At 50.8% G+C, this 11468-nt stretch overlaps 1 protein-coding gene across 3 annotated transcripts in view; it reads left to right on the plus strand.

Moving 5' to 3' along the window:
- Positions 1 to 10465, plus strand: part of ASTL (astacin like metalloendopeptidase) — a 14345-nt gene extending 3880 nt beyond the window's left edge. Inside the window, exons 4-5 of one of the 3 annotated variants that reach the window (XM_023211492.2) lie at positions 140 to 294; positions 10405 to 10465. In XM_023211492.2, coding sequence (XP_023067260.1) covers positions 140 to 294; positions 10405 to 10448 — 199 coding nt within the window. In that variant the 3' untranslated portion in view covers positions 10449 to 10465. The other 2 variants (XM_023211493.2, XM_023211491.2) reach the window with 2 other exon arrangements.
- The last annotated feature ends 1003 nt before the right edge of the window (positions 10466 to 11468 follow it).

Below are 11468 nucleotides of genomic sequence, written 5' to 3' on the forward strand. Positions count from 1 at the left end.
GCTGCCCCAGCCTCTCCCTGGTCCGGACTCGGGTCTCCCTCTGTGATACACTATGGGAGGTGAGGACCCAGCCCCCTTCTCCCTCTGCTGCCCCAGCCTCTCCCTGGTCCGGACTCAGGGGTCTCCCACTGGGTTCCAGGCTCGCCTTCAGCCGGCGCGGGCTGCCCACCATCACACCGCTTTGGGCTCCCAGCATCCACATCGGCCAGCGATGGAACCTGAGTGCTTCGGACATCACCCGGGTCCTCAAACTCTACGGCTGCAGCCCAAGTGGCCCCAGGCCTCGTGTGAGAGGTGAGTGGCGTGGCGGGAAGGTGACTGGAACCTGGAAAAGGCACCTGTGCTCTAATGGTGTCAGGGAGGGTGACACGGAGGGAGATGAGGTTGCAGGGACAGCAGGGTGAGATCACGGGGGCTTGCCACAGGACGCAGAACAAGCACTTGAGGAAAGTGAACACTCACTATGACTCAGCTCTGACCAAAGAGGAATAGGGCTCACTATCTTAGCCTAGATAATAAACATCTACCAAAAACCTAGAGCAAAATTTCAGGGTAAAACATTAAAACAGGGACCAAGACAACTTTTCCCACTATTGTCCCATCTCCTCCACATTGTGTGGCAGTGGAGGGGCTGGGCACTGAGGTAGAGCCAATGAAACTAAAGGTCCGAGGATTGGAAAGGAAGCAAAAAAATCGTTCATCATAGATAATTACCTGTTTTGAAAGCAACAATCTATAAACAATTTATTAGAATTAATAAGATTTAGAAAAGGTAAATACAGTTAATATAAAAATCGTATTTTTGTACACCCAGTTAGAAACACAATTGTTAGTAAACATACCATTATAATAGCAATCATAAAGGTCCCAAGGAATAAACCTGACAGCTATATCAAGCATTTGAGGAAAAACGAACCTTTATTAAAATCATTAAATAATACTTAAATACAGAGAAATACACCTGTTATTGAAAGGAAGGCAATGTTATAAAAATTCAGTCTTCCCAAATTAATCTATAAATTCCCACTCAAAATATCAATGTTGATCTTGAAAGAGTGATACATATTTTCTTTTCTTTTTTTTTTTTTTTTTTTTTTTTTGAGACGGAGTCCCACTCTGTTGCCCAGGTTGGAGTGCAGTGACTGGATCTCAGCTCACTGCAAGCTCCGCCTCCCGGGTTTACACCATTCTCCTGCCTCAGCCTCCCCAGTAGCTGGGACTACAGGCACCCGCCACCTTGCCCGGCTAGTTTTTTGTATTGTTAGTAGAGACAGGGTTTCACCGTGTTAGCCAGGATGGTCTCGATCTCCTGACCTTGTGATCCGCCCGTCTCGGCCTCCCAAAGTGCTGGGATTACAGGCTTGAGCCACCGCGCCTGGCCTTTCTTTTCTTTTTTTAAAAAAGTTGGAGTCTTACTCTGTCACCCAGGCTGGAGTGCAGTGGCACAATCTTGGCTCACTACAGCCTCTGCCTCCGAGGTTCAAGTGATTCTTGTGCCTCAGTCTCCTGAGTAGCTGGGCTTACAGGTGCCCGCCACCACACTCAGCTAATTTTTGTATTTTTAGTAGAGACAGGGTTTCACCATGTTGGCCAGGCTGGTCTCGAACTCCTGACCGCAAGTGATCTGCCTGCCTTGGCCTCCCAATTGACGGGGTTGATGATAAAGTTTTTATATGAAAATTAGAAAGGTCAATAATAGCCGAGACTATATAGTCTATATAGTCTCAGAAAAACAATAGTTTTTCCCTGAAGGAAAAACTAGAAAGACTTGCCCTAGCAGATGTTAGTCATGTAGTTCATGAAACATCTTTATGTAAAGGCATAGCACTGGGGCAAGGCTAGACAATTGCCCACTGGAACAGAACCAAATTCAGAAAAAGATCCCATTCAGAAGCAGAGCTTTGATAGAGGGCCACTGATGGTCACTAGCGAAGGACAGTTAAGTTACTTGTCTTAGAGCCTTTTAACATCTATTTAAAAATTCCTAACTCATATCATGTTCAAATAACTCTGGATGCATGAAAGACACATGTAATAAATTTTAACACATCTAGGAAAAAAATAGATCTCTTCATGACCTTGGGATAGGGAAGGATTGCTTAAATGAGATACAGCACTAACTGTAAAACTAGAAAGATTCATAAATTCAACTACATTAATTATAACTGTCCAAAGGCACCAAAAAGAAAGTGAAAATACAGGTTACAAATGAAGATTTTTTTTTTTGGAGACAGTTTCAATCTTTTTGCCCAGGCTGGAGTGCAATGGCGCGATCTTGGCTCACTGCAACCTCTGCCTTCTGGGTTCAAGTGATTCTCCTGCCTCAGCCTCCCTTGTAGCTGGGATTACAGGCAGGTGCCACCATGACTGGCTGAATTTATATTTTTAGTAGAGACGGGTTTCACCATGTTTGCTAGGCTGGTCTTGAGCTCCTGACCTCAGGTGATCCCCCTGCCTCAGCCTCCCAAAGTGCTGGGATTACAGGTGTAAGCCACTGTGCCTAGTGTGTGTGTGTGTGTGTATATACACACACACATACACACATTAATACAAGAACAAACCAGCTGAGCATGATGGCTCATGCCTGTAATCACAACACTTTGGGAGGCTGAGGTGGGGGGATCGCTTGAGCTTAGGGGTTCAAGACCAGCCTGGACAACATAGTAAGACACCATCTCTGGAAAAAACTAGTGGGGGATAGTGGTGTGCACCTGTGGTCCCACCTACTCAGGGAAGCCGAGGCAGGAGAATCACTTGAACCCAGAGGCAGAGGTTGCAGTGAGCCAAGATCGTGCCACTGCACTGCAGTCTGGGTAACAGAGCCAGACTCTGTCTCCAAAAAAAAAAAAAAAAACAACAAAACAAAACAAAACAAAAAAAAGCCCATCAAACAGAAAAATGGGAATGGGAAGAGACTTAGCAGACATCTGAGACCAAATGGGAAACACACTAAAGATACTCAACCTCAGGAATTGAGGAAATGCGAATGAAGACTACCGTACCATTCTATAGCCACTAAACTGGACACTTTAAAGGCCAACGATACCAAATACTGGTAAGGAGATAGAGTGATGAATGAAAATGCTAGACCCTATTGATAGGAATATGAGTGGCTGTAACCACTTTGGAAAACAATTTGACATCCTGGAAGACTGAAGTGTACATAACCCCGGACCCAGATTCTGCTCCTAGGTCATCTTACATGCAAATACTCTTTCCCTCCCCTCACTACCTGCTTCTGCCCCCAGCCCCAGGTAATCACTAACCTACTTTGCCTTTCTGGGTTTGCTGATCCTACACATTTTGCGTAAGTGGAACCATAACACATAGCCTCTTGTGTCTGGCTTCTTAATGTTTTCAAGGTTCATCCATGTTGTAGTATGTATCAATAACGTTGCTGAATAACATTCCGTTGGATAGATAGGCCATATTCACCAACTGAGGGACACTTGGGTTTTTACTTTGCGGCTATTATGAATAGAGCTACTATGGACATTTATGTACAAGATTTTGTGTCAACATGTCATTTCTTTTGAGTATACAGCTAGGAATGGAATTGCTAGGTCCTACAATAACTCCATGTTGAACTGCTCAGATATTTTCAAGTGGATGCACCATTTTTATTCCACCAGCGGTATACAAGGGTTCTGATTTATCCCATCCTTGCTGACGTTTGTTATCTATTATTTTGATGAGAACCATCCTAAGTGAGTATGAAGTAGTATCTCATTGTAGTTCTGAGTTGCATTTCCCTAGCGACTAATGTTGAACATCTTTTAAAATGTGCACGTTGGTCATCTGTATCTTGGGAGAATGTTCATATCCTGTTTTTCTTCAGTGAGGTTGTCTCTTCTGAGTTGTAAGAGTTCTTTATATATCTAGACACATGTCCCTCATCAGATGTTGCCCTTAAATATTTCATCACATCCTATGCTTCTTGTTTTCCCCCACTTTTCAATGATGTCCTTTGAACACCAACATCTGAAATGTGGAAAGTTCCACTGACCCATTTTGTCACTCCTTTTTGGTGTCTATGATGCCTTTGCCTAACCCAAGGTCATGGAGATTTGCTCCTGTTTTCAGGTAAGTCTTAGTTTCAGGTTTTACATTTCGGTATACGACCCATTTGGAGTGAACCCTTGAACAGGGTGTAAGGAAGGGGTCCGACTTCATTTTTCATGCAACTAGCCAGTTGCTCAGCACCACTCTTTCCCCTACACCTTTTTTTTTTTTTTTTTTTAACTATACTCAGTATTTTCTATTTTTTATTTTTTTTATTTTTTATTTTGAGACGGAGGCTTGCTCTGTTGCCCAGGTTGGAGTGCAGTGACTGGATCTCAGCTCACTGCAAGCTCCGCCTCCCGGGTTCATGCCATTCTCCTGCCTCAGCCTCCTGAGTAGCTGGGACTACAGGCGCCTGCCACCTCGCCCGGCTAGGTTTTTGTATTTTTTTTTAGCAGAGACGGGGTTTCACCGTGTTAGCCAGGATGGTCTCGATCTCCTGACCTCGTGATCCGCCTGTCTCAGCCTCCCAAAGTGCTGGGATTACAGGCTTGAAACACTGTGCCTGGCCTACTAAGTATCTTCTAAAAAAAAAAAAAAAAAAAAAAAAAAAACCCTAAAGAATAGATGTAATAAGAAATTTGTGTGTAATTTTTGTTGAGATGGGAGTCTTGTGTGCCTCCCCGGTAGCTAGGATTACAGGTGAGCACCACCATGATGGCTATGTTTTATATTTTCAGTAGTGACAGGGTTTTACCATGTTGGCCAGGCTGGTCTTGAACTCCCGACCTCTAGTGATCCGCCTCCCTCAGCCTCCCAAAGTACTGGGATTACAGATGTGAGCCACCGTGCCTAGCCTTGTGTGTAATTTTTCTAGAGGTTTGACTACCCTGACTAGGGAATTGGGAGGTGGTGGAAATGTTTGTGGTCAAGGGATGGGTCTACCAAGATGGTGAGCATGACAGTGCATTTGGATGCTGGAACCATGACCTGCTGGAAGAGAGGGGTGGGTACGGCAGGGAGAAAGGACACCCAGAATGTTTGGAAAAAGGCTGCCTGTGGTGGGAGCTGAGGCACTTCCTTGGATCTAGCGGGAAGGAAGACGACAGGAATAGACCCAAGTCTGCAGGAGGATCTTGACAGTACGGATGCGGGGGCCTCTGTTATACAGAGGTGAGGCCACCAGAGGTAGGGAGAGGGGGATGGAAATAAAGGAGATGTGCCTCTGCTGACTGAAGAGTGGGAGATGCCTGGTAGAGGTGGGGGATGCCAGTGCTCTAGGACTGGGTCTGGTGGCAGGTGTGACGGCAGGGAAAGGGGGTTGAGGTTGCCTCCGAGGGGCTGACAGCCATGGGGGCTGTGGAGCCTGTGTAGGTGGGAGTGATCTGAAGTGGGGAGGGCTGCTGTGGGAAGATGCTGGGCCTGCAGAGTGTCGGCAGAGCCGCGCTACCTCAGTATGCACAGGTGGAGGGGGCGCTGTGGAAGGTGGCCCCCAGGAACGGGCTACAGTGGTGGTAGCTCCTGGTGTTTACCAGAACCAGAGGGAGGTGTGGGCTGTGAGGCTGACAGGACCTGGTAGAAGAGTCAACAGTTGAAGTGTGGTGATGAGGATTTGGTCAGGGTCAGCTGAGGGAAGAGGCTCCTGGTGAAGCCCTTGCTGCGTGCGCAGGAGGAACTGGGATGGGAGGCAGTGCTGAGGGGCTGGGGCCAGCCAGGGAACATGGGCTTAAATGAGGAAGAGTACCCACAAAGAGGTGGGGTACAGTCGTAGTCTGGCATGACAGTGAAGAAGGAAGCCCCGACCTATCTCCTGGCACAGTGCAGGATTTGGATGTGGCCGTTAAGTCCAGGAACGGTTCTAGGGCAGGTCTTGGGTTCGGGGCAAGTGGGCGGAGCAGCCTGGGTGAAGGGTCCGGAAGGCGGGTGCTTTGGTGCTGGGTCAGGGACTTACCTGTCCCAGCAGTCTCGGGTGTGAATGAGGCAGTGGTAGAAGCCTGAGTGGCCTGACGTTCTGATGGTGACTTCGGGGGCCAGGCAGGGAAGAGATGGGATGGCTTCCTTGTCCTGGTCTCTGGTAGTGTGGAATCCAGTACTGGAGGCATTAGGCAGTGGCATGGATGGGCACCACTCCGGGGAGCCAGGCTCCTCGTCCCTGTGAGTAACCCTCAAGCCAGCTCTGGCTCTGCACAGCCAGCCCACATGTCATCCTCCAGTTCTGAGGTTCTACCTCCTGTCTCTCCTGTTGCAGGGTCTCAAGCCCACAGCACTGGTAGGAGCCCCGCTCTGGCCTCCCCATCCCTGCAGCAGCTTTTGGAGGCACTGTCAGCGGAATCCAGGAGCCCTGACCCCAGTGGTTCCAGTGCGGGAGGCCAGCCTGTTCTTGTGGGGCCTGGGGAGACCCCACGTGGGTGGGAGTCCCCTGTCCTGAAAAAGCTCAGTGCGGAGGCCTCGGCAAGGCAGCCTCAGACCCTGGCTTCCTCCCCAAGGTCAAGGCCTGGAGCAGGTGCCCCTGGTATTGCTCAGGAGCAGTCCTGGCTGGCCAGAGCATCCACTGAGCCCACAGCCCCATCTTCAGAAGCGGGAATCCAGCCAGTCTCTATCCAGGGAAGCCCAGCTCTGCCAGGGGGCTGTGTACCTGGAAATCATTTCTAGGGGAGGTCCAAATATTAAGCCTGTGGCTTCTGTCCCCAGGTAGGGAGGGCATCCTCTGCTCAGTGAAACTGAGTTGTCTACCCTTGGATCCTATGGGCCACCCCGTTTTCCAGCCCCAACCTACCACCCATCTCAGAGGGCCGGGCCTCTTCCCGTCTCTCTGCGGTGTTCCCCTAAGGGCTCCCCTGGGGCCAGGGGTTCTTCTAGCTCTGCCATAGGGGAAGGCAGGCCTGGTTCTACCTGCTCTTGACTTTTGCCCCAGCCCTGGAAGATGCTGGGAATGGGAGGTGACATTCTCCAGGGATGGGTCCCTGGAAGGGGTGGGGAAGAAGTAGGTTCCAGTCATGCAGAACCCTGGAATCCCCCCTGTGCCTGAGGCCCTACCCCCCAGCATAGAATAATGGTGTCCCTACCTCTCCCTCGGGGTAACCCTGTGGCTGGGACCCTGGGAACAGCCTCCCATCCCCCCCAATATGCCCAAGTATGGGGGATGTTCTGCCGTGGTGTGGCCTTCAGCCCTTCTCTCCAGGAGGCTTTGAGAGCCCAACTCAATCCCCTGCAGAGCAGGAAGGTGCTGGGCCAAGGGCTGCCACCATTGGGGAGAAGAGAAAGATGTAGGGCCTCCCCAGATTGCACAATGGGAACCCCAGCTGGCCTCTGAACAGAGGACTCGGTCGTCTCTACCCCAGAACGCTATTCCCTGGAGCTCAGCCAGGCGCAGCCTTGGAAGGAGAAAGGGCTGGGGTTAGCTGGCCTGGCCTCCTCCAGGCAGGCCCCACTTCTCCTCTGCCCCAGCTCCTGGCCTGGCCTCCTCCAGGCAGGCCCCACTTCTCTGCCCCAGCTCCTGGCTTTCCCTGTGAGGTTTGTCCCAGGCATGAAGAAAGCATCCAGGGTGCCAGTGAGTGGGCCTGGGCCAGAGGCCCCTCAGACCCCAAGGGTACTGTTTTGGTGGCCTTTCAGAGGGTCAAGGAAGGCCTGCTTGGGGTGGAAGGGGGTAGGAGGTATATGTTCGGGGAGGGAATAAAGTGGAGTGTGCTGTGGTGACCTTCCTGCCTCCTGTGTGCCTTGAACGCCCCTTGCTCTCTGGGGCCCCAGGTGGTTCTCCCACCTTTTAGGGAAGACAAAGACTTCAGTGAGTGCTCCAGGGGTCCTGGCCAGGAAACAGCAGGGCACGGCTGAAGCTCGAAGTTTCCAAGTTGCTGTTTGCCAGCCTTCTGGAGGGTCAATGCTGGGGCCACACTGGGGACACTGGCCTCTGCCTTCAGTCGGCCTTGGGTTTCAGTCGTGAGTCACGAATTCTGAGATGAACAGCAGCCCAGTCCTGGGCATTAGCACAAGGGAAGGACTGCAGGGAGGTGCTGTTCCTCCTCTTGCTCCTGGCTGGGGGACTGCGGTCTGCATGAGAATAGAGCGGATAGGGACTCTGGCCATGCCCCTAGGAGTAGGGGACAGCCCTGCTGGGAGGCTCCCAGGCAGAGATCTTGAGGCAGCCCTAGGACAGAGGCAGTACATGCAATGCCCCATTTATCAAGGACAGAGGCTGGCACTCCTCTGCCAGAGATGGATGGACCTCACCCCTCCCCTACAAAGCTGGCTGACCAAAAAATAAATTTGCAGTTTTGCTCCCAGCCTTGCCTACTCGCTGGTCCTTTAATACTCGCCCTAGTGAGCCTGGAAAGCAACTCAGTTTCCTAGAAAGCAAATCAGTTGGTGCCGAAACCCCGGAGGAGACCCCTCCTCAGGCCTCTAAGGATCGAGGAACCTCCTCCTGCTGCCACACCACAGACGGACCAGGACCTGAGACCCACTTCCCTCACTCTCACGGCCTCTCTGGGGTAGGTGCCCTTGTCTCCTCTTTACCACCCTCGGCCAAAAATCCTGCGCAGGTCCGAGGCCCACTTTTGAGCCACCAAGTGGCTCGGGAGACCCATTCAGGACGGAGACATCCACCTGAAGGTAATCTCCACCTTGGCTCCAAGAGCCTCCAGTCTGTCTCTGGTGGCTCCAAAGGACGCTTTGAAGCCAGGCAGAGATCCACTTCCATTTCCACTGTGTCCATTGTGTAAGTAAAGAGGATACAAATGGGAAACCCCCAGTCCAAATTTCCAAAGAGCACCCCTTTAGGGTGCCTCCTAGCCAATCTAAAAACTCTACAACTCGAACAAGACCTCAAAAGAAAGCGGTTAATTTTCCTCTCCACTGTGGCATGGCCCCAGTACAAACTAGACAGTCAGTCTCAATAGCCACCAGAGGGCACCCTAGACCACAATGTCTTAACCGACCTCAGCAATTTCTGCCAGCGACTAGGCAAGTGCTCTGAAATCAATTACATCCAAGGTTTTTGGGACATACACTCTTGCCTCGATCTGTGTAGCCAGTGCTCTTTGGCCCAAGTTATGCTAGCCAAGGACGCCGGCTCACAGAAACCCGAAAAAGAGGAGTCTTCATTCCTTTCTGTTCAGCCTGAGGACCTAGGATTTCCTTCCACCTCTGCACCCTCACTGCCGCCCTATACTCCTCCTTCTCTCCCCGCTCTCTCCACCCCCTCCCTTCCTGCCCAGACTCCTCTTCCTTCCTCTTCATCGACTGGTGGCATGCTCGCTCCCATGCCCCCTTCCACATCCTCAACCGGCCGCCTTGGGTCCCCTATCTCTGCCCACACCCGCTCTAAGTGCCCTGCTACAACCCCCACTCCTGCCCCACACCCTCCTACAGTGTTAGCGCCTTTGCGAGAGGTAGCTGGGGCGGAGGGGGTAGTCAGAGTACGTGTCGCTTCTTTTTCACTGGCTGACCTTTCCAAAATTGAGAAGCATTTAGGGGATTTCTCAGCTAATCCCACTGTATACATCAAGGAATTTAGATACCTTTGTCAGGCCTACGACTTAACTTGGCATGACCTCCAGGTTATCCTAACCTCCACCCTAAACCCTGAGGAGCAAGAGCGCATCCTAGCGGCTGCCAGGCAGCACGCCAACCAACATTTAACTGACGTCACCATTCCACTAGGGGAGCAAGCAGTCCCCTCGGCAGACCCAGACTGGGACTACCAAGTAGGCCAGCCTGGGTGCTGTAGGAGAGACATCATGGTCCAGTGCCTGTTGGCTGGTATGCAAATGGCTTCAAACAAAGCCGTAAATTTTAACAAAAGAAATTTCTCAAAATCTGGAAGAAAATCCAGCCGCATTCCTAAACAGGGTAACTGAGACTCTAACCCAATATACCCGGCTAGATCCGGCCTCCCCCACAGGGGCCACCATTTTGGCATCTCATTTCATTTCCCAATCAGCTCCTGACATTTGCAAAAAACTCCAAAAGGTGGAAAATGGTCCCGAGACACCAATACAAGACCTAGTTAAACTAGCCTTTAAGGTCTATAACTCCAGAGAGGAAATGGCTGAGGCACAGCGGCAGGCTCGCCTCAAACAGAAGGTACAGCTCCTAGTGGCCATTTTACAGCCTAGTCATAACCCCAAACCAGAGAGCACACACCCCGCAGACTCCAAGGCTACAAAAGGAGCCTGCAATAAATGCGGCGAGGCAGGACACTATGCCAACAGGTGTCCACAAGGCCCCCAAGCCCCAACGCAGCCTTGCTATAAGTGCAAGGCATCAGGACATTGGGCCAGCGAATGTCCTAACCCTCGTCCACTAGCAACCCCCTGCCCTGCCTGCCAACAGGAAGGACACTGGAAGTCTGATTGCCCCACCCTGAGAACAGGTGCCACGTCTCAACGTGACCCCCTTTCCCAGGATCCTGGGAGCTCCTTCCAGCTCCTACATCTGGACGACGATAACTGAAGGTGCCAAGACTCAGGGACCCCCATCACCCTCACCGAGCCGCGGGTAACTCTCCTGGTAGCGGGTAAGACAATTAATTTTTTGATCGACAGCGGGGCTACCTATTCTGTTTTGCCATCCTTCTCTGGACCTAGCCTTCCATCCAATATCTCCGTAGTAAGAGTAAACGGAAGGCCATCCACTCCGCGAAAAACTCCTCTCCTTAATTGCTGCCTGGCCAACAACTACTTTGCACACTCGTTCCTCATTATACCCTCATGCCCTACCCCCTTATTAGGCCGAGACCTCTTGAGCACCTTAAAGGCCTCCATATCCACTCCCACCAACTCATCTACTCCCCTTCAATCCCCTCACTACCTGTTGTTCATGCTTTGTGCATGCGCACACGTTCCTCCTATGTCACCCCCACCCCCCATCTTCCCTATTTTTGTACACCCTCAAGTGTGGGACACTTCCATCCCGGTCATAGCAGCCCACCACCCACCAGTTCTTGTCAAGCTCAAAGACCCCACTCGTTTCCCAAACGGCCCCCAATTCTCTCTCTCTCCGACACATCTACAAGGTTTAAAGCCAGTCATCTGGAAAGAGAGAGGGTTTTTAACCACCTGCGGTACCCTTATTATCAACAAAAACCAAATACTCAAACTACTGGATGCACTGTCAGCACCTTCCAAGGTAGCCATTATACATTGTAAAGGCCACCAAACTCCATCTAACCCGGTAGCAGCTGGCAATAGTTTTGCCGACACCACTGCCAAATCGGCTGCCGGATTCTCCACCCCCACGCTTCCTTCTATTTGTTTTCTCTCTCCTCAATATACCCCTATTTACACCCAAGAGGAAAAGGCCAAACTATTACAAAATCCAACAGCCAAACTAACTACAGACGACTGGATATATATTGATAACAAATTAGTCATTCCTGAAACACAACTCCATACCATTCTAACAGACATACATAATTCTTTACATATAGGACCCAAAGCCTTATACAATTTTCTAAATCCCCTCCTCCA

This window comes from Piliocolobus tephrosceles, chromosome 15 (genome assembly GCF_002776525.5).
Source record: "Piliocolobus tephrosceles isolate RC106 chromosome 15, ASM277652v3, whole genome shotgun sequence".
Classification (NCBI taxonomy): domain Eukaryota; kingdom Metazoa; phylum Chordata; class Mammalia; order Primates; family Cercopithecidae; genus Piliocolobus; species Piliocolobus tephrosceles.